This window comes from Trichoderma virens, assembly GCF_000170995.1.
Source record: "Trichoderma virens Gv29-8 chromosome Unknown TRIVIscaffold_79, whole genome shotgun sequence".
NCBI classification, from domain to species: Eukaryota; Fungi; Ascomycota; class Sordariomycetes; order Hypocreales; family Hypocreaceae; genus Trichoderma; species Trichoderma virens.
Window position 1 is genome coordinate 449,333 of NW_014013670.1, and position 22,108 is coordinate 471,440.

The 22,108-nt window shown below is 51.3% G+C and overlaps 8 protein-coding genes across 8 annotated transcripts; 3 read left to right on the forward strand and 5 right to left on the reverse strand.

Moving 5' to 3' along the window:
- Positions 1 to 1,738: 1,738 nt before the first annotated feature.
- Positions 1,739 to 2,521, forward strand: TRIVIDRAFT_223894 (uncharacterized protein; the record flags this gene model as incomplete). Its single annotated transcript, XM_014099297.1, has 1 exon — positions 1,739 to 2,521. The coding sequence occupies one exon, from the start codon at positions 1,739 to 1,741 to the stop codon at positions 2,519 to 2,521; it is 783 nt and encodes a 260-aa protein (XP_013954772.1).
- Positions 2,522 to 6,298: 3,777 nt separating this feature from the next.
- TRIVIDRAFT_13820 (uncharacterized protein) lies at positions 6,299 to 7,380 on the forward strand (the record flags this gene model as incomplete). The annotated part of the gene is made up of 2 exons (XM_014099151.1): positions 6,299 to 6,404; positions 6,467 to 7,380. Coding segments are annotated over 2 exons (1,020 nt in total), but the record flags the coding sequence as incomplete, so codon positions are not given.
- A 663-nt stretch (positions 7,381 to 8,043) lies between these two features.
- Positions 8,044 to 9,135, reverse strand: TRIVIDRAFT_58850 (uncharacterized protein; the record flags this gene model as incomplete). The annotated part of the gene is made up of 1 exon (XM_014099298.1): positions 8,044 to 9,135. One exon carries the CDS (start codon positions 9,133 to 9,135, stop codon positions 8,044 to 8,046), a length of 1,092 nt encoding a protein of 363 aa, XP_013954773.1.
- A 585-nt stretch (positions 9,136 to 9,720) lies between these two features.
- TRIVIDRAFT_154512 (uncharacterized protein) lies at positions 9,721 to 11,433 on the reverse strand (the record flags this gene model as incomplete). The annotated part of the gene is made up of 2 exons (XM_014099299.1): positions 9,721 to 11,121; positions 11,254 to 11,433. 2 exons carry the CDS (start codon positions 11,431 to 11,433, stop codon positions 9,721 to 9,723), a joined length of 1,581 nt encoding a protein of 526 aa, XP_013954774.1.
- A 568-nt stretch (positions 11,434 to 12,001) lies between these two features.
- TRIVIDRAFT_223898 (uncharacterized protein) lies at positions 12,002 to 13,982 on the forward strand (the record flags this gene model as incomplete). The annotated part of the gene is made up of 5 exons (XM_014099300.1): positions 12,002 to 12,103; positions 12,362 to 12,447; positions 12,519 to 12,719; positions 12,783 to 13,308; positions 13,359 to 13,982. 5 exons carry the CDS (start codon positions 12,002 to 12,004, stop codon positions 13,980 to 13,982), a joined length of 1,539 nt encoding a protein of 512 aa, XP_013954775.1.
- A 541-nt stretch (positions 13,983 to 14,523) lies between these two features.
- On the reverse strand, positions 14,524 to 15,548 carry TRIVIDRAFT_69106 (uncharacterized protein; the record flags this gene model as incomplete). Its single annotated transcript, XM_014099301.1, has 4 exons — positions 14,524 to 14,844; positions 14,907 to 15,182; positions 15,250 to 15,415; positions 15,493 to 15,548. The coding sequence occupies 4 exons, from the start codon at positions 15,546 to 15,548 to the stop codon at positions 14,524 to 14,526; spliced, it is 819 nt and encodes a 272-aa protein (XP_013954776.1).
- A 1,376-nt stretch (positions 15,549 to 16,924) lies between these two features.
- TRIVIDRAFT_48830 (uncharacterized protein) lies at positions 16,925 to 18,361 on the reverse strand (the record flags this gene model as incomplete). The annotated part of the gene is made up of 1 exon (XM_014099302.1): positions 16,925 to 18,361. A coding segment is annotated over one exon (1,437 nt), but the record flags the coding sequence as incomplete, so codon positions are not given.
- Positions 18,362 to 19,312: 951 nt separating this feature from the next.
- On the reverse strand, positions 19,313 to 21,515 carry TRIVIDRAFT_77608 (glycoside hydrolase family 16 protein; the record flags this gene model as incomplete). The annotated part of the gene is made up of 3 exons (XM_014099357.1): positions 19,313 to 20,456; positions 20,527 to 20,967; positions 21,051 to 21,515. The coding sequence occupies 3 exons, from the start codon at positions 21,160 to 21,162 to the stop codon at positions 19,576 to 19,578; spliced, it is 1,434 nt and encodes a 477-aa protein (XP_013954832.1).
- Between the last annotated feature and the right edge of the window lie 593 nt (positions 21,516 to 22,108).

Consider the following 22,108-nt stretch of genomic DNA (forward strand, 5'->3'; position numbering starts at 1 on the left):
ATTATAAATCAGGGCGCGATGGGGGCCGAGTCATGGCGAGGGGATCAACAGTGGCGATTGGATGTTGAAGAAGAATTCGAATAGATTTGTATATTCACATGTTTGTTATTCTATTGTAGTGTATATAATTTTTATATTCAACTTTCTCTTTGCGTTGCTTTGCTTGTAATTCCCGTCTCCCCTCATGATAAGAGAAGACAAGAAGCAGCTGAAAATTCCCAACATCCCGCCTTTGCCCCGCGGCCCAAAGAGGAAATCCAGAACATGCACGCAATTTTAGGTGATGAGGGGCACAAATTACGTACTTGTACCTCCCAGGTCTCGCCGCCCCCCGACTCGAATACGGAGCAGTGCGTTTAGCGCCGTTGGTCAAGGACGGAAATACTTGCCAGTACAATCGTGGGGGTTGTTGCGGAATCTAGTGCTGGAAGCAGACTAGCGGCGTGGGAGTTTGCAAAAGTCGATGATTCTGAGAGGCTTCAAGTTGTATGTCCTGGTAGGTGGTGAGCAGATAAGGGGGAACTTTGTATGAGAACAAGTCAATGAGAAGCAGAAGAAGTGGTGGAAGCGCTAGAACCCTGATGGCTGCAACCGCCATGTCTTCGTGTACTGCACAAGTGACACACAAGTACCGCTCAAGTACCGCAACCCTCGAAACAGACCCCGAATTACCGCCATTCTCTGCTCCGTCTCTACCCCACGCAATGGCCCGGTTACATCGAGGCCACTCCTCCGCTACAACACGGACAGACTTGCCTTTGGCCGGAGACGCGCCGAATTGGGAGCCCCAGCCTTGCGTCATCGGCTAATAGATTGGCCGCTGTATACTCGGCTTGTTCCGTAGTATTGTCCAAGACGTCAACCATCTATCATCAACTCCAACATACCTTATGCACTATTATGACGATATCGATGATTTCATTCACGTCTCGGATCACGGCTAGACGGGGAAACCCAAACTCCCATGTGCTAAGCCGGGATCCTGTTTGGCGTCTCCTCTGTGGGACTCGTGGCTGTATGACAAAGAAGCATCCCGCAAAGCTTGTGTTGTAGCTGTCCAACTCTATTTCGCAATCAACCAGGCACGCTGTAACTGGTTGTTACTAAGTGATATTACTATGTATATCCATGCCAAAATCTGACTCTTGACATGTTCTAGAAGCCTTCTCTTTCTCTCACCGCATCAGGAGCATTGATGCCTTTGTGTGCTCCTCTCACACACATTTCACTCGTCACTGCAGTACTTGGTCACCTCAGAGCTGTCTCTGCCGACATACACGTTTTCATCCTCCAACAAACGTGGAATTGCCATCTCACAGGTTCGACAGAAGCCGTCAGAATGCTTCACATATGGCAAACCTCTCCGCCACCCAGAGTGTTTGCCAGTTCTCCATCTCCTAGGCAGCCGAACATGAGCATCAACAGAAATCATTTGCTCCAACAGAATTACTCAAATAATCCTCTCGTCGCTTATCCACACAGCAAACTGTTTCGGCACCAAAAAACGGTGAGGGTAGCTGCTCTTTCATGTCAAACTAGGCTGAGTAGCAACGACGAACCAATACTTGAAACAAGACCATAGTCTCCTCCCTCTTGCCAGCAAACTCCGACAAAGTAGGTATATAAAAATAAGCCATTTGCTTCGTAATGAATCCATTCGTAGACTTTAGTAGCAGTAAAGCAGACAAAACACCCTCACCTAGAGTTGAATAATTCATAATCCGCACAAGGCCTCACCATGATCTTTCCCATCTTCAACATGCCTTGCCTCCACAACCATCACCAACCACCTCACATCCACCACTCTCGTGACCCTCATGACGGTGAAATATCGTCCTCTGCAGCCATTGGTCTGGCCATTGGAATCGCTCTCGTTGCAGTCATCGTCGCTGCTCTCGTCTACTTTTGGTGCTGGCGCCAACACCGCCACAAGAGGCATCGACGGCAGAACTCTCATCGCCGCGAGAATCACGTCAACCAATCCCCAGCTGAAATGGAGCAGACGCAGCAAAGACAGGATGGCAGCACGCAAACCGAACAGGAACCTCCGCTACCAAAGGTTCCCCTGTCCATTCACCATCATCAGCATGATGACAAGCATTTCCATGGCGACCACTTCCATAATCATCAACATGAAGACGACCATATCCTAGATCGTCCTGATTACAACAGTGACCAAGATTATCACGGCCACCATCGCCAACGCCACCACCGCTTCCACCGCAGTCACCAGATTCTTCTCCCCCGAGATCCCATCGCCGACTTTGAGAAGCTCATGAGCCCTCTTTCTCCGGGAATCCCAAATGCTACTCGTGCAGAATTGGAAGCCATTCTCAATGGTCTCGATATCCCGCTACCAAATGAGGCCACGCAGACGAATGGTCATGCTGATGTTAATGCCAATGAGCAAGGGACTGCACGCCGCGAGGAGGAGTCGAGGGAGAGACGAAAGAAGCGGCATCATCACCATCATCGCCATCACCACTGTCATCGTCGTCATAAGCGAGTGACAATTCGTTGAAGGGGGGTTGGGATAGGTAGAACATCAGATTGATAGACAGGTGAAACATTTGTGACTTGAGAGGATGCAGGTACAAGATCGTAGCAGAAACATAATAATATTCGTTCTGTGATCAGAATAAGTATGAAGTGAAACAATGAGCAATCTGTGCTGACCATCACCATTATTCATCAAACGGATGTGCGCGTATCTAAGCACAGACTCAACCACGCAAAACACTTGCAATCTGCCAAAATTGAATAAAGAATCATATAGAAAACATCAACATTTTGGTAAAAGAAATCACAACGCTTATCCCATGCCACATGATACAATCACGCCCCCCGTTCGCCTTCTGGCGCTCCCTCAGCATGTTCCGCCTCCCGCGAGGTCTTTGAGTTCCTGGATCCTTTGCTACTCGTTGACCGGCGCCTATGTCTGTGTTTCTTGTTTGAGAACTTGATGGAATCTCCGTAGCAGCAGAGGAAAATGCCGACTCCGATGAGGAAAGCTGCTAGGGTGAAGCCAACGACCAGGCCGATGATGAGATTGGTATGAGCGGCGGAGCTTGAGCGCCGCTCTATCGATGAAAAGCTTTTCTTCATAGAATTTGTGGATCTAAACATAGTTGAGACGATGGCAAGGTGATGCCGCATCCATTCTGTGTATCCCCCTGGTGGTCCATGGCGCTGAAGCGCCTCAAGGTTGGCTGGGTATAGAGGGATATACATGCGAGCTGTCTTTTGACTTAGTAACAGACACCGATGGATATATAAAAGATGTAAACAAATTCGTTAGAGGTGAATGAATGGTCTGGATAGAATATGCCGCGGCACATTGGCGTTGCATAACAGATTATATAGGTCATTAGACCCCTTCCCCCCATCACGGCAAAGAGACACGCAGATTGGTCAGTATGGCACACACATCATACAACTCCAGCCGAGTTGGTCCATCGTACAGATGCATATGCAGCTTCTACACGCAAAGGGCCGTCGTTGTTCCTGCGGGCCAGCCGGGCGAGTGAGAGGACGAGAAAAGTTGGTACGGCATGTAAGTGCATGCATGCAGCTAGGAGGGTCCCTCACGAGTGGTAATTTCCAAGAAGAGAGCCAATCAGTTCGTGTATCGACAGAGACGGATAATGTCATACGATAGGATAGACTGATGCGGTGATTTGATGGGAAGACAATGCACAATGCAGAGGGGAGGGGAGGAGAGGAGATTGGGATAGATGCTTGTTTACGCCTGATTGGCGATTTGATAGCACATTTAGAGAGAAATATCCAATTGAGCTAGACATCCTCAACACATGGACAACGTATTGCGCCGAGAATTAGTCTTTGACGTGATAAATACCAAGGATGCAAGACTCTTGCATGTGCTACAAGGGAAAAGACGGCATCACTAACACCTCTCTCATGGCCAACACATCAACCACCATGCGCCATACCATGCATGCCACACTGTTAACAAGAGAAGAAGCGACTAGTACAATAACAGAAGGAATAGAAAGGGTCCAAAAAAGGTACCATGTCCCTAAAACGGCAAACAGTGAAGCTTTTTGCGTTTCTCGTGGGACACGACGCTGCGGGGTGGCCGGTTTAGACGCAGGACAACGCATCAACATGCCTTCTTCTAGTCCTGATTCGACAGGTTCCAGCAGGGGGTGCAGCGATGTCGCCTTTTTTGCTTTTGTGTCTTTTTTTCTTTTGCTCTACATACTATGTGTGCTAAATTATCGGCGGAAGTTTCTAGGGAATGGTCGGGCAGCAGTGAGTGGTGATCGAGTGTGTATGTATGCACATGTATGGATGGAACGGTTGGGAGTGAGTTGGGCTCTTTTTGCTTGATATCGGCTGAATTGAGGTGACACCGCATACATGTATGCACAATGCGACGGATGAGTATGAGTAACACAGGATGGGCATGAGAGCAATGTCAAGTTGAATTCTGTGGGGGTTTGGGCGCCTAATCAGACGTGCTCCGTATGCATTCCCATCTCTTACCAGCTTTTTGTGATACATCCACGACGACGCAACAATCATCCCTCTCACACATGCAGCCAGACTTGAAGCCTCTCCCACAGGCACACAGACACGGAGTGCATACATGTAAGCGCCCTAGTCGAAATGCCCCGGCAGATGGCCCTCCCTGTGGCAGATAAGGTACAGGCTAGTCATCCGCCTTTGCCAATCTTTCATTTCCAGCCGTCAAGGCACGCTTGGCAGGACGTGTCGTTGCAATAGGTGAGATGGATAGCCTTGTTAGAATGAACCAGGGGCACCGGACTTTCTTGGCCCGTCTCCACGCCGAGTCCCGAGTCAGTTCAACTCAGTGACAAACAATCAATCAAGCTTCAACTACATCAATCACAACTGCAGCTAAACTCCAAGAAACAACAAAAAACTTGCCATCTGTAACCGCCACAAGAAACCTCTTCAGGCCAACAGCCATAATCGGTCTTGTCGGCACTTGACTCGCCCATCAGCCACGCGTTCTTCCAGCTCGTCTCCGTGTTTGAGCCCCAGAACCGAACCCTCGACGCTTTGCGTTTCACCATTTCAGCCTCCCTGCAAAACTTCAAACCCCGCAGGCCTCCTAATCGCCTCCAGAAAAGAAACCCAGCCAAATGAAAACAGAGCACGTAAAACGACATGACGGCTATCCTTGAGCCGCGTTTCCGTTGACCGCATAAATGCTTCTCTTGAAGGCGCTAGACTAGCTCATGGCAGCCAAATTCACTGGCTCACGCAGCCAAGTCTTCGGTTCCGTCTCCAGTTAATATCGAATAGTTTCAATCCCATCCTGGTAGCTGAAGCTGTAGAGGCGTCTATCCCATAAACATTGGGTCGGCAAGTCGGACTAATAATAACTCATCCACGTCTCCATTTCACGACAAGCCTCTAACCCTGGCTTCGTCATCCTAGATGCGATTTTCTTGGCTCTCCGTTTCGTTTTTTTCTTTGGTATCCTACAATTTCATCTGTACATGTACCGAGTAATGCCTCCCTCTTTTTAAATCTTTTCTTTGTTGGCACTTTGTCGCGAAGCTTCCCATCCTCAATCATTCTCTTGTATATTTTCATTCGGGAGCTGGCTTCTCAAATTTTATTTGACGCGACGGCCTTGATGGCTGTTTTTTGATTGCGACTTTGACCTTCATTATCGAGTTCTGTCACTCTCTAATATTTGATTACGATAATTTATACTCATCTACACATATACGCACGCACATATACGAGCACAAACGCATACAGTTCTCATAAAACAGCTATCATTGATAAACGCATCATGGGCATCTCGTCATTTCTCGTCCTTTCTCTAGCCGTGCTGGCCCAAGCGCGGCCGAGGCATGCCTTTGAGCCGGAAGACGTCGGCGACAGAATCACTCTACCGGTTATTTCGGCTCGAGCAGTGGATGTAAAAGGCGACCTTTCACAACGCAGCGCAGCCGACGAGGAGGACAAGCCGTTTCACATCCTGCCGTTTCCATACCCAAGCAAACGAGATGTAGAGAGCCGCGAGGAGGAAGACAAGCCCTGGCATATCCTGCCGTTTCCTTATCCCAGCAAACGAGATGTCGAGAGTCGGGAAGAGGAGGACAAGCCCTGGCATATCCTGCCATTCCCAGGTCCCAGCAAGCGCAAGATTCTCGAGGACGACGACGGTGCGGATGGCAGGATCACTCTCCCGGTGCCTCAGCGGGCCAGGAGAAGCGAGGGTGAAGAGGACAAGCCTTTCCACATCCTCCCCTTCAACGACAAGCGCAAGCTGCCGGTCGAGGACGTCCCTTCGGGAACCATCACATTGCCCATCATCCACCGCCACCGTAGCTTCTTAGACAAGCGAGCTGTTGAAGTCCAGGTTGAGAACCGCTCCGATGTCTCGTACTACGCTCAACGTGAGTAAAACATTCCCCAACTTTGCTCACAATACAGTTGCTGATATATACATGTAATACAGTCAACATTGGAACTCCCCCTCAGACCGTCTACGCCCAAATCGATACCGGCTCCTTTGAGCTCTGGGTCAACCCCGACTGCTCCAACGTCCAAACCGGAGACCAGCGCTTCTGCCGCGCCATCGGCGTCTACGACCCCAAATCCTCGTCCACCTCCTTTGTCACCGGCAGCGCCGCCCAGCTCCGCTACGGCATCGGCAGCGCAAACGTCTCGTACGTCCAGGACAGCATCTCGCTCCCCGGCTCCGCCACAATGAAGCAAGTCCAGTTCGGCGTCGCACTCTCCAGCGTCGACGAGTTCTCGGGCATCCTCGGCATTGGCGCCGGCGACGGCTTCAACACGCTCTACCCCAACTTCATCGACGAGCTGGCCAGCCAGGGCGTCACCAAGACAAAGGCGTTTAGCCTTGCCCTGGGCAGCAAAGCCGAGGAAGAGGGCGTCATCATCTTTGGCGGCGTCGACACGGGCAAGTTCACGGGCAAGCTCGCCAACCTGCCCATTGTTCCGGCGGACGATTCGCCCGACGGCGTTGCTCGCTACTGGGTCGGCATGAACTCGATTTCGCTCTCGCCGCCGAATGGAAAATCAACGACCTTTGCCCAGACCAAAATGACCGTGTTCCTCGACAGCGGCTCCACGCTGACTCTGTTGCCGCAGTCGCTGGTGAACGAGATTGCAGATGGACTTGGGTCGACGGGCACTGACGATAGCGGGTTTGCCATTGTCGACTGCGATCTTGCAAACCAGCCGGGAACCATTGACTTTGCCTTTGACGGTGTTACGATTAAGGTGCCGTACAGCGAGATGATTCGATCGGTGAATTCACTGCCGCCGCATTGTTATCTGGGGATGATGGGGAGCACGCAGTTTGCGCTGCTTGGAGATACCTTTTTGCGGTCTGCGTATGGTAAGTCTTTCTTGTCCTTGTCCATATATATGGACTACATGACATCGCTTTACAAACAAAAACTAACGGAATCAACAGCCGTGTTTGACCTCACAGGCAACATGATCCACCTCGCCCAATACGTCAACTGCGGCACAAACGTCAAATCCATCACATCCACCTCATCCCTCCTAGGTCTCGCCGGCTCATGCAGCAGCGACGGAAGCGAATCGCCTTCTTCTCCCTCTTCATCATCAACCTCGTCATCCCCTTCGAAAACCGCTTCCAAGGCGGCTCCCTCTGCAACTGCTCCCTCCTCATCCACCGTCCAGCCCCCGTCGTCAGCACAAAGCACAGCGGCATCGCCTTCTGCTGCGCGCTCTTCGGACGCTGCTTCGACGACTGCTGCTAACACTGCGAAGAGCAGCGCTACGGGAGGTGCAGATGCGGAGAGCGCACAGAGCGGTGATAAGAACGGCGCTGGCAAGACAGGGGTTCACAGCCTCGCGATCAGTATGGTGTTCGCAGCCATGGGTCTGTTGTTAATCTAGAGACGTTGAAGAGAGAAGCTTGATTCAGGAGGTGGAAGAAGTTTGCACTACCTTAGCATAATATCGTATAGACTGCCATACCTAGACAAACATGTAGCGTTCATATATAGATGAATATACATCGATCCCTTTCTTAACCCACTACACAACCTCCAGCACAAACATTGGTCCTCTCTGGTCTCCTTCTCCTTTCACGATATCCTCCATCAGAACCCCTGCAACAGGTTTCTCTTCCAGCGTTCCATCTTCTTTCCTCCTCAACACTACAACAGCCCATTCTCCCTCTTGATTCCCAACAAACAATTCGTTCCCATTCCTGCTCAGACTAAACATCCGAGGATGTTTCCCCTGCGTCGACGTCTCCGCCACCAATTCCAACTCTAACTCCGCATCTTCGCCCTCAGGCTTGATCCGGAAGTGAGCAATCGTCTCCGTCGGACTCGTCATCAACCGATTCGAAGTGTAAACATGTTTACTATCCGCCGAAAGCACAATCTCCCCCGCCGCAGCAAACGCACCCATCTCCTCATCCAAAAACGTAGAATAGCTCCCCGCAGCAACAAACTCGACATCCACTTCCGTGTACTTTAGCTTAAACACCTCAACCCGGTTACTCGTCTCGCAGAGCAAAAAGTAATGCGTCGCCGGCGCATCTCCCGCGGGATAAAACACGCCGTGTCTCGGCCCCGAGCCAGACGGCACGCAGACCCGCCTCACAACCGGAACATCTGGCCGCAATGCGTCGAGCACGAGCAGTGCATCTGTGCCGAGATCGTTGACGACGAAGAAGCGGCCTGTGGGATCGAGGACGGCCTGGTGAGCGCGCGCGACTCTACCGGCGTCGATTACGGGGTCCTTGGACTGGATCGTCGTGATGAGCTCAGGATTCGAAGACTCAGTATTCCATATATCGATTGTGCCTTCAGCATAGGAAGCACCAAGCATGATTGATCCTAGCTTGTTAAAAGCGAGATGACAGACTCCCTCGCTGCCATCTTCCGATTGAGCGACTTTGGTCAATGTGTTTGACGTAAGATCCAGTCGAAAAGCATAAGTCGTCGAGCCATTCTCATCAAACGTGTACAATAAATGAGGATCCGTCGGAGAAACAGCGAACCAAGAGGGATTGCCGGGAAACGGCTCGTCGAGGTCAATAGAGATGGTGGCTGAGGCGGAGGTGTAAGTTGCCAGGTAGATGTGGCCGGGCCGGGCAATAAGTAGACGACGAGACATGATTACGGGAGTTTATATGGGGATTGCTATCTGTAGTATATGTGTATAGCTGTGTAGCGCTCAGAAGAGTCAAAGACGAATGTTGGCTCCAACGTGAGGCTGTTGAAATAGGTGGGGGGCAGATGACAAGCTTGTACAATCAGAATGAGGTCAGACTTTAAGACATTGACTGGCGATCCCGTCAAATGCCACTATTTCCAACAGGATAACACAGATAGAGACCCAAAAAAAATTAAATTCACATTCTCATAGGGGAAAAAAAGAGAAACAGAAATTGCTATCGGTTAGAGCTCTGCTATAGCTTCTTCGGGGACACATGCATATAGCTGCATGTGGACGGCAGGGAGCTTTAGTACAGTTTTGATTGAGTGTTAGGAGCGTATATTAGAGGGGCAGAATCTAAGTCGACGCCGGCCTCGGCAGACTTTGCCGGACTCTAAGAAATGAAATCCAACGTTACTCACGACAAGCACAGCCTTGAGACTCTGGCCATTTTGCTAACCCCCACGCAGGCGTCATAGCTACCAATAGCAGATCCGGCGGCACGTCAGCGGAAGCCATTCCGCTCCATATCACATGCCGCAATCAAATCAATTCCGATGCCTTATTCTTGCACTTTGTTGCTGCTTCGACTGCGATCTTAAAGTCTTGTAAAAGAACCTCCGTATCTTCAAGGCCGGCAGAGACTCTAATTTGTGTTGGCTTCAAACCGTACTTTGCAGCCCAGGGCAAATCCTTCTTGTAGGTGCACATGGTGTATGCAAATGCGAGTGTTGAAGGTGCCCCCAAATGGACGCTCTTATGCACGTTCAGGTTGTCATAGAAGGCCATAGTGGTGGGCATGTTGTCCAGCTCGACGCTGAAAAGGCAGCCGTACCCCGGAGCAAAGTCGTCTGTCGCGGGACGCATGAAGCGCTTGTAGTACACACCTGAAGAGTTGACGGACGGGTAATGAACCTGGCGAACGGGGCTGTTGGGGTCTTCTGCGCAGGACTGGAGGTATTCAGCGAGAGCGCTGGCATTTGCGTTCAGTCGAGCCGTGCGAGAGAGGTAGTCACGGCTGTTTCTCTCGATAGCCACGGCGTCTTCGACGTAGAGCTCAGGGACATAATGCTCATCGAACAGGGACTTTAGCCTGGGGTACTGTGGGGACGCAGGGTTGAGGATGGCGCTGCCTGCGATGACGTCTGCATAACCATTGAAGGATTTGGTGACGGAAGTGACGAGAATATCCGCCAGGCCCGTAACTTCGATATTTGCCCAGCTGCCGATGGTATCGTCAAGGCCCAGAACCACGTCATACTCGTCCGCCAATGCCCTGAGTCTTTCGATATTGGGCGCCACGAGAAGGGGGTTTGCCGGAAACTCGGTCCACATAGCCTGGACCTTTCGACCTTGACGGCGTTCTTCTTCCAGAAACGCCTCGAGGTCGGAAAGATCCTCGTCGGAGCCATTGCCAAAGAATTTGCATCCCGGACCAAAGTCCTCGAATGCTGTCAAGGTGTTCATGAATGCCATTCCAAAGAGGACGGTGGTGCCTTGGGAGTGTTTGAGCATGTAGGAGTGAGGTTTGTAAATAGAAGCCATGCCAGTCGGATAGAAGTAGATATCCGTGGCCGAAGGTCGCGGCCCTTGGTCAGGGTGCAAAGGCGCTCTTTCAAGATACGAAAGGATCCTCTCTCTCAGTACCTGGTGGATCGGACTATCAAATCTTGGTCTAGAATATTCATCTTCGGTAACGGGTACCTCTTTGAGCTGCCCTAATTGCTTGAGATTTGCCTCTGCGAATCGGGAAGACACACCGGCACCGGGAATGCTCCAGAAACCGGCCACGGTGGAGCGTTGATCCAGGGGGAAGATGACGGCATAGAAGAGGTCCTTGGCGTGAAATGCTCGGATCTCTATCTGTTCAGGCGAGACAGGACTTTTGCCATTACTGTCGACTCGCCTGCTGGAGATGGAGTACGCAACACATTCCCTAGCGGACTGCAGCGACGAGAATAGAAAGCACTCTATGCCGGGAGCCCCAACATGCTCTAGCACTGCTGCGGCAAGCTGGATGGAATATGGTTAGCGAGGCTCTTGAAAGAGAGTTCCAATAGTTACAAGCGAGTTTACATTGACGATATCCCGGTGCGGCTTCATGCGCGGGTAGGCATTTTTGAACTGAGGAATGACAGAGGAAGAATCGTCGCCGTACCTCTCGACTGTCTCCCACCCGCCCATGTGGACGGTCACTGAATGACGAAACACAGGAGGCACCGCTTCGCCGAACTTGGTAGTAATCTTTGCCGACATGGTTGATCTGTTCAAGCGCCAACTCGGTCATATACTTCACGTGTACTGATGATGAACAAACACGTCCTGGGGTGGTTTTGCAGGTAGCACGATAAAGAAGCAAAGACCGGGCTTAGAGATCCTAGTTGGTTGGGGGCCCCCCGGAGTAATAAGAACTATCTTGAAGCAGTGGCATTGATGCTTGATTCTCGACGGCTTCAAGGTTACTGAGCTGAAGAGAACAATCTACATCTACACATCTTGAACCACTTACACGCAGGCTAGTGTCATGAGCGCCCTAGAACCGGCGGGGCGCAGCTGTGTGGTGTCACTGAACGCCCTAAAATGGGCGGGGCCGGTGTCATTGAAATTAATGCCTGCCCCATTGATTCTCCATTCCACTTGGTGATGGTACCACAGCTGCGGATCTGGTTAGCTCACGGCCCATGGATACTGGGACCTAAGCTCTGCGGATTCCATTGATACCTCTTTATATAGAGAGAAATGAAACAAATAATATATATACCGTACATAGGTGGCCTACTACATGTGCTCTGTTGCAGCTACTAAATGAAAACGAGTAATGAACATGACGATACAAGCTGACGCCGAGAAATCGCGACATGAAGTCAGCTCCGAGTCCGTCATCCAGCCTTACCACCGCGCCCAATTCTTCATTACTATACTCGCCGTATGTTTCATTTTTGTCCTAATTGGTCTGGTAAGCGAGAATAAAAGTCCAAGAGACATCCTTTTGAAAGAGTAGCTCTTTCACCCTCACTTCGCTTTCTCTTGTTTAGAGCTAGCCATGTGCCCGTAGCATATCCACCCTAGGTTGTACTATATATCCTACCTTACTCAATATCAATATCAATATCAACACTCCCCTTCTTTTCTTTTCGCCATGTCCAGCAAGGTTGTCCATTACGAAACTGAATAATTGGCTTAGGATAGCGCATTTCCGGCGGTAGTCGTTCCAACCCTGACCCTTTACTTTGGCACATTGGAAGATGTCGGTTGGTATCTGTCCACATAGTAGGTTCAATATTGCTTAGCCAGATGCGTGTCCCTAGCTAAGTTCAGTTCACTGCCCGCGTATGTGATAGTCGACTCGCGTCCGGCTCATTTCAGTTGTTGTTCGGAAAGCTGTATGCCCTCCTTGGACCCAAGCCGCTGGTTCTCACGAGCTTGGCCGTCTTCTCAGCGGGAAGCCTGCTGAGTGCTCTTGCAACCAAATCGTATATATTCATTCTTGCGAGGGGTGTCACAGGTCTTGCCACCGCCGGGGTGACTTCAGGTGCCTTTGCGTGTGACTCTCTTTGATCCGAGTGGTGTCCCAGCGCTGACTGACTCCTGGATACGTTGTGTAGCATCATCATCCAAGCAGCGCCATTGGGCAGCCGGCCAAAATATGCTAGCATCGGCGGTGCTGCCGAGGCTGTGGCATCCCTCATAGCCCCAGTCATCGGAGGCCTTCTGATAGACCGTCTGGGCTGGCAATGGTGTTTCTTTATAGAACTGCCCCTGATCGGCGCTGTCTTTGCCATGATCGCCTTCTGCTTTAAGCCGACAGAAAAGAAGTCAGACACTGGCAACATTGATTGGAGAAGGTTACTACGGCACCTTGACCTCGCTGGAACGGCCTTGTTCGTCGCAGGCTTCACAACGCTGGTACTCGCCGTGCAAATGGGCGGCAACAAGTATCCGTGGTCGGACTGGCGCGTGCTCGTTCCGCTGGGGGTTTCCATCGCCCTGCTCTTCGCTTTTGCAGCTCTTCAATACCACCTGGGCGATCGAGGAACACTGCCGCCACGGATAATCCGCCGGCGCAGCATGCTCTTTGGGTTTCTATTCGCCTGCTGCAACAACGGCGCTTTATCCGTGATTGAGTACTACGTATTTCTATCTCTCCTTGAACAATCCGCCGGTCGACTAACTGATACCAGATACCCATCTACCTCCAAATCGTAAGGGGGCTGGAGGCGACCACATCCGGCTTCATGACTCTTCCGATAGGGGCCGGTCTCATCCTTTCTCTTCCCCTGGCTGGCTTTCTCACATCCTTCTTTGGCTATTGCAACCAATTCATGATCCTGAATGGTCTTCTCACCCCAATAGCAACTGGTCTCCTGGCCACGCTGGCTATCAACACCGAGATGTGGAGGCTGGTGGTTTACCAAGCGCTCCTCGGCTTTGGAACGGGCGTTGGCTTCCAAGGTCCCCAGGTCGCCGCACAGGCTATCCTATCCGACAACGATTCACAAATTGGCATTGCCATTATCCAGTTCGCGCAGGCTTTGGGACCGGCCATCTTCGTAGCTGCTGCGCAGACCATCTTCGCCAGCAGATTGGCGTCTCTTCTGCCTGGCCAAGGTGCGGCTCCTCCTGCGGATCATGCTTTGGTGCTACCAGAGAACCGGGATGGCGACTACAAGATGGATTTGGTTGGGTACAATGAGGCACTAATAAAGACTTTCTATCTGCCTGTCGCTCTTGCGGGAGCAACTCTCATAGGGGCGTTGGGAGTTGAGTGGCGATCTTTGAAAGTCAAGCGTGGGAGTGCCCTTTAATATGAATTGATAAGATGGTGCGGCCATGTGCCATGCTTCGGAGAGACTTCTTGAAGTCGTTCCCATCTTATGTAGCATTATCAGGCTAAGAACTACAAAACCAAGATGTGGGGAACCAACTTGGGGACTTCCTCCTCATCGGAGTCTCAAGCTCTGCTGCTTCGGCTCATGGCAATTCAAGGGTCGCTGAATTCAGTTTCAGGGTGTACATGAGCTCGAAAGCGTCAGAAATAGTTTTAGAGCATAGAAATGGTATACTTCGTGTACCTAGTCTCAGACACTGCATGTGCGCCGTCTCTGACCTCGGTGCCGTGCCCTCTCTCTCTCCACATACTCGTTTCCTTTTTGAAGGAAACCTGGCTTTAGGGTGCTGCACTTGATGCCTAGTCCATGCAAGATGATTCGATTGTTACGTGTTGGTTCAAGGAAAAGGTGGTGAAGTCTCATTAGTATTGGATGAAATGTCATGAGCAATTGAACATGCTCATGCTTTATGAATCTATCAGACCAAAATACTCTTTGTGATATCTTACAACTACCATCATTTCAATGCCCAAATACTCAACATATCGGTTCCTCGACCTTGCTCGTACGATCGAGGGGGCTTGATGTAGGCAGTTCTGATGAAGTATCCTTTGTTCTCGTGCTTCTGTGTTGCGTTTATCGCCCCACTGATAATACCACTGCCGTTTTCTGCGAGAATATCCCAGTATACACCTTGGAGTCCCCAGGGCGGGCCAGGTGCATCCAGTGCTTTATACAATGGGAACTCCAGACAAACGAGCATGCCAGACGGGTTGAGGAGCTCTCTCATCCGCCGGCCCCAGTGTTGTCTCATTTCCGGTAGCAGCGCGCAGAGAAACTAAGCCACAGGTCCACAACGAATCAGAAAATGGCCTTTGGTAGATGTGGAAGGGTATTTACCGTGTAATCATAAATCAAGTCAAACCCGACGACCCCGTCACCGGCGCACTCGGCCTCCCAGTTGCGCTGGAAGAAATCGCCACGGACAAACGTAACGCTTCCCAGAGAAGCACTAGATAGCGCTTTGGCATCGTGGAAGTTGTAATCTGATGGCTCAGCCAGCTCGGAGGCGGCGTACGCCTCAGCCTGATCGACTGCCTTTGCAGAAACCTCGAGTCCATAGGCCTCATAGCCATGGAGGGCCAACATAACGACATCGTAACCTCTACCGCAGCCCTGGAGTATTGGATAAGCCGAGTGGCTCGAGGAGAAGCGCAAAACATGTTTCATGGAGCTGACGTACTGGAACAAGGGCTCTCAGCGGCCGCCCATGGGCTGGCCTTGGCAGAACCTGGTGCTGAGACTCGACGAAGTCGATGAGAGCCGGCGAGGGTTTGCCACGGTCCCAGAGGTCGCTTTGGTCGGATTCCCATAGTAATGTCCACCCATCGGCCTGGCTCTCTCGATTCCTACGGATTTGGAGATTTTTGGTGTCAACATCGTTGGACATTTCATGTATAAGAGACGGCATGGTTGGGGGACACACCTATTGCTGAAGTGCGCCACGAGGCGGCTTGGACCATCTGCGTTTGGAGTCTGCATGGTTAAAGTTCCTGGCCGTAAAACTTTGCGTTTGCATGCAAATGGTATGGGTTTTCTTGGGTCAAGGAGTATTTGTAGGTCAAGTAGGAGAGCAAATGGATGAATAGTGCGCTGAGCTGGGTCTGCTGAAAATGCTAAATAGAAAAGAAAAAGATGGCCGCCTGGTAGTTTTATTACAAAGTACGAGAAAATGTGCTTGCTCACGCAACTCAAAGTATACAGTAAGAATATATATATGTAGTAGAGCGGGAAGAGCACTAACACGCACATGCTACGTAATGAACACCGACACGCCAACCCCCCATAGGATACCTGTAAGTTCTAGAAGCTCGGTATGGAGTAGAAAAGGGCGACTTACCAGGTAGAGGCAAAATCGGGAACTAGAAATTTCGATAGAGATGACACGCCCGAGGGCGCTGGGTCCATACAAGTCTTTCCGCTAGTTGAGTGACACTCATAAAGGTGCGAAGTTTGACACATTTAAAGGCGCACTAAACCTCACACCCGCAGGAGTGGGGATCCGCTCAAAGATCCATGTATCCATACCGTCACCTGCACATACCGCGAGAATTGGTATTATAGAGAGATCCGAGGCATTCGACGAATCAATCTGGCTAGGATCAGGTGAAGAATATTAGGAATCCAATGAATCACCCTTGCTTTTCGGGGACTGTGGCAGGCAAAGTAGTCGAGAAGTTCCAGGCTAATTCGGACCAGCAAGATATGAACAAAGCTTACACAGGGCCATGAATGTAGAGAGTGCCATTGCTTTTGGGATATGCTGATGCCCCGATAACCGAGCCGTTATATCATCACCTATTACATCACCCCATTAAGTCCCTAGGTCCCCATTCCCAGCTTGTCGGGAACGGCATGATGTGTTCTCCAGAATAGACATCTGCTTGTCCCAAAGAGTTGAAACCGTTCTGAGCTTCGGCGCATATAGGGATTCGGTCTGATACCTCTCGCCGCTCGAGGACCATGCTTTCTAGTTTGTCGTTTTGTAGACAGAGCCCAGCGCTGTCAAGTAGACAAGTGAGACTGCACAAGTTCGCATCGGCGGCGTGAGGACCCTCATCCTGCGCCAGCACTTGTGTCTGAGACTGGCACATCTGCCTAAACTCTGCAAGGCATTCGGGAGTTTGCCAGGCCCAGGGAACGGCGGGGCCGGGGCAGAGCGCCTCACTGACACTTTGGTCAGGAAGAGCTGGCTCTTTGTACGGCTGGAAAGGGACCAGGCCAAAATCTAGAGCGGCTGCCTGCTGCATATTCGCCATTGTAAAAGGGCCTGACCAGTCCACGCCCGGAAGGAGAGCAAGTTCGGGGCTCTGACAAGCCATGCCTGGATCTGCTCCCGGCTCAGTTGGGAGGTTGCCCGGAGATGCTACCAAGCCATATCCTTTCTTGAACATGCCCAACCACTCGGAGTTATCGGCAGGAGTTTGATTCCAAGGGTCATCGTCGCCGAACATGATAAGGCGAGCTTGTCTTCGCAGCACATCATCAGATAGCACGACGTTGGTTTGCAACACGCGCCGGACGTAGTCGCCCAGTTGGGCAATTAGAGTCTCAAAGTGCGTCGGCGCCACTGGGTAGTCGGGGCGAGACCCATACGGATTCCTTGATGTCGTGGCGCTGAAAGGCTCTGGATTGTTGGACTCAATGCCAATTAGATATGGAGGCATAGCGTTCTCGACCATGAGTGCGATGGCAGGATCCAGACCACGACAGCCTTTCCAATCCTTCATGAGAGCACCAGACTGGAAATGGTCGGCCAAATGATCGTTACGTTCGGGCCACGTAGTAAAGGTAGATCCGCAAAAGCCGCAGCGCGAATTGACCTTTACGATCTTGGATCGCCAGCCATCCATGGACCGCGGCATCTCAGTGACGCCATGTGCGGTACGGACATGCTGTCTCAAGTGATCTTTGCGGTAGAACACTCTAGCATCAAGTGGCTTGACCATACATTTGCCGGGCTCGTGAGATTGGAGGTGCACGTCAGACGGATCCTCGATGTCGCAGAAGGCGCATCTTGCCTTGGCCGTATCGTCCAAGTGTCGTGGGCCGAACGGGAGGCATGTCCACTTATCCAACGCGAGGTGCAAAGTGCCCTCATGCCTTGTCCAGTCATACTTGGACTTGAACGAGTCGGTGCAAAAGGTACACTGGTAAATTCGGCTTGCAGCGTCCTCCGGCTCCGACTGGCGTAGCTGCAGCTTCTGCCGACGCCGCCCTCGCCGGCGGCGGCTGGCAGTGCTTACCGCAGATCCAGAGCTGTATGAACGCGCGCCAGAATGGCTGGACGGACACGATCCTGACGATCCAAACGAACTGGCCGGCGCTGTTGGCGGAGCAGTGGCAGCGAGGCCGGACTCTGGATCCAAGTTTGCGTGGGCGCCGCTCTCGATCGCCTGTATGATGGCATCCAGAGATGTGCCGTCCTCATCAGGCGGAGTGTGTCGCCAGCGACTCAGAGGATCCATATTCCCCAATTCTTTTGCAGCGTCAGGAATAGCGACAGCCGGCGCAGACCTCGCACACGGAAGATCTGCTTGATCCCGCACACCTCGGCGACGCGCATTTGTGAACCAGTACGTAATCTGGCGCCGGCTGAGGCCAGTCTGCTGCCTCAGCATTGCCTTTTCGCCCTCTGACGGATATGGATATTCCGAGTGTGAGCTGAACCACTCTTTCAGGATCCTTTTCGCGCCTCTGGTGTGCCGTACAGCGGTCTTGTTCGATTCCTTAGATCCATCTTCGTTGCCATCGCTAGAGCGGTAGCTGAGAGTCGGTAGGCTCCCGCTATCCATCTTGGCTATTAGCGACCATCCATATCAATCGCAGTGTTGGCGGGTGTGGGTGTGTGACAACTCCAGCGGATGTAAAACATAGATTGCTTTGGAAGAGAGAACCAAGTTCTTTTACAAATGGGATGTGACGTCAGTTGAATTCTGGAGACAATTTGTAGTCTCCGCACTGGATTTTCGCTGCAGTATTAGTGAGTGCTATTTTTATAGGGGACATGTGCAGTGCCCCGTACATAGCAATATTTAGTCTTTCGAACCTACCTGTATGTTCCAGTAAATAGCACTTCCTAAATAAGAACCGTTCAATAGGTAGTAATACTCATGATTGCAATAGAGAAGTTGAAGATGAAAGAATACAAATATATCTGTCTTTTATATAAACAGTTATTATCTCCATAAAAGAAAAAAAACTCTAGTCGGTAGCCTCATTCATTTTTTTAAATTTGAACTTATATAGCATACACAATCCCAACTAATTGGCAAGCATGAGCATAGAAGAGCAATCTCTACCCGTTGAATCTGCATTCTGAGATAAAACTTCAACTTCACAGCTTCTTCAAGGGTATATAGTTCAACAGCGGGGAGGCTTTCGATGCAAGATTGATTAAATAGATCTGCGTGGGGGTCACGAACACGGCGTTTATATTGCGTCTAACAGAGGCGAAACAACGTAGCATGAGCACTGCATATACTCGTATCGTGTATTTCTATCTCTGCCGCGCTGAATCTCATGTAACGTGCGATCTTGACGCCACTTGAGTCATCGCCAGATCAACCACACTGTCAAGACTCAAGCACTCCACTGTGAAATATACTTGTACAAGAGGGATCACTGTTTCTTACAGCGTATACAAAATACAAAGCCAAGCAGAATAGTCACATTCAGCCACATTCAACTCGATATTACGCATCCCGCACTGCCAAACCAATGAGCAAGCACAAGCATGAGACAGTAATCAGTCAAATCTGCCCCCCTAAATACAACTTCAATCTCCTAAATACATCCTAGATTAAGTCCTCCGGCCCCCTTCATTCATTATCATTCGCACATTTGTTCAACCATTCCAAAGAGGCACTATTCTCGACTATGCATAAACACATTCAAAACACCAAAAGTATGAGGCATCGAAGATGGTGAGAAAATATGAAGCCTGCAAAAAAATCCACAAAAATTATCCAAAAATAAAAAAGGTCAAGTCATCAGACAGGTATCCAACTCAAATCAAACACAGAGCAGCACCGGCCAGGCCCATTGCCAGGGCACTGACACCAGTCTTTGATCCGGCGTTCTTGTTGCCGCTCTTGCTGCCGCTGGCGTCGCTGTTGCCGCTGCTGCAGTCCTGGTTGAAGCTGGATGTCGAGCAGCCAGAGGTATCAGCAGGGGCACTGCCGCCGGAGCTTCCGCCAGAGCCTCCGCTGCTGCCTCCGCTGCTGCCACCACTGCTACCGCCGCTGGATCCAGAGTTTCCGCTGTTGCCAGAGTCGCCGCCGGGGACGGTGCCGGAAGAGCCGTTGCTTCCTCCACCGGGGATAGAGTTCTGGGTGTTCTTGGGCTTATCGGAAGACTTGGTGGCGGTTCCCGATGGTGCTGCCGACGACGACGACGAATCGTCCTGCTTGCCAGCATCCATGTCGAGGCCGGTGCCCTGCAGTGTGGCCAAGTTGGTGCGCTTGTTGCCGTTGACGACGGTGTCGTTGGTGCCGCGGATGTTGTCGTAGGTGTAGCTGACGCCTGAGTTGCTGCCGAGCTCACCAGTGGCCTTGTAGCACGAGACGGTGACGGACTCAAAGGTGGCGTAAAAGTAGCCCGTCTTTGTGATATCTTCAGCGTTCCAGTCAATCTCACCACCGGCCCAGTCAATGGTTCCCTGGGCGTTGCTGGCAAGACCACCGGGCCAGATGGAGATTTGGACACGGGAGGGAGTCTGAGGGAATGACCACTGGTTGGAGGTGGCATTCCAGTGATCCTTGCGGTTGACGGTGCGGCCGACCTGGCCGTCGACGAGCCACTGAATCTGGTCGGGGGTCCAGTTGATCTCGTAGGTGTGGTAGTTGTCGAAGGTGTCGGAGAGTTTGGTGATGTTACCGGAGTTGTTGTCTGTCAGTCACATCGTCAGCATTGGTCCAATTGCAATCACGATACACTGTCCCCGGAGCGCAAGACTCACAGTCGGGGATGCCCTGGAAGTACCAGTTGGTCTGCGCAGTAGCCAGGTCAACGCCGACAAACTCGTAGTCGATCTCGTCCTTGACATCGGACAGCAGGATAAAAGCAGTCACCACACCCCTGCCACGGCTCGTCTTGAACTTGGCCTTGACATTGCCATACCACATGTACTCGGTCGTCGCCAGCACAGTTCCGACGCTGTTCTTGGGCATGGTCAGCAGCACGTTGCCGTTGTAGTAGGCCGGCTCGCCCTGGGCCATCCAGTCGGCCGTGGACGGATCACCGAGATAATCGCTAATGTCAGCGATGGAGCTGAGGTCTTTGTCAAACGTCATCGTCTTGGACTTGCACACAGGCGCGGGCGTGCACGAGTCGAGCGAAAAGGACATTCGGGGATCGCAGCCGCCGAGGCAGTAGGCGCCAACACCACACTGGCCATACTCTAGAAAAGAGCCATTCCGTCAGTTGAAATCCACGACAAGAGACATCATGTAGGACGGGATGTGAATTCGCAATTCCACATACGAGAGCAGCAGGGCGCCTCTTCAGGGCACTTGTTGGTAAGGGAGCAAGTCGCCCCGGCCGCAAGAACCGACCCGGCGCCAAAAAGCGCAGCAACCGCAACGGAACGCAACATCTTTTACTATCTTCGAATACGAGCGTTTAAAAAAAAGCCCCGAAAATGAAACGGATCGTTTAAAAAGCGAGAGCGATATCGGGATTATTCAAAGGCACGGCGTCGTGTAACGGGGGGGCAATTTCGAAAAATTCGAGCGATTGGAGGTTCTACGCGCGCGCGCAACGGTCCGGATTTTTTTGGTTTAATTCTCAAGGTCGGCGGAAAACAGGCGAACGAAAGAAAAAGAAAAATCACACCGAAATTTGCGAATTCCTTTGAAGCGTGCGATGAACGAGTGGCGCACTGCTCGGGGGACGCAAAAACGAGAAACACGGAAGCGAGAGTCGTTGTTTGTTGTCGTTTTGGAGCGGCAAAGGAGGAAAGGAATGCCGTCTGGCCATGGGCGGAGCTGGGCGAGCTGGATATTAGTATGATGGAAGGGCCTCCACTAGAGTATTAGAGTCTAGCACCTGAAGCCCCTAGTGAAAGAGCAGGACAGAGCTTGGGCCAGGGCAGGCGTCCCTTAACAGGCAGGTCACCCCAGCGCTATGAATAGCAGCCCTTGGGGTCCATTATCGCCTGTAGTGGTGGCTACAGTACAGTGTAATACCCTCATTGGCATTGATTGATAGACTGAGAGTGCTTCTATCCCATTGACTTGATCATGTCTTGCTGTCTCTCATCATATCTCTCTCTCTTAACTCTTCGTCTCCCCTCGACAGCTCTGCTCTGCTCTGCTCTTGCTTTCAGCCGCTCAACCACCCCCATACGCCACCACGCCACTCATCAGGGGAACGGAACAATCAGCACGCATGGCATAGGCGAATCCCGCTCCAGCCATTTAGTACAGCCACAGAGAGAAAAGTCAAGTACATGTACTGTGTGTGTAGATGTAGGTACAATGGAAGCCATCATCTCCCCAATACTATAGTACCTACCTAGTAATAACCAGCAGTCTTCTCTT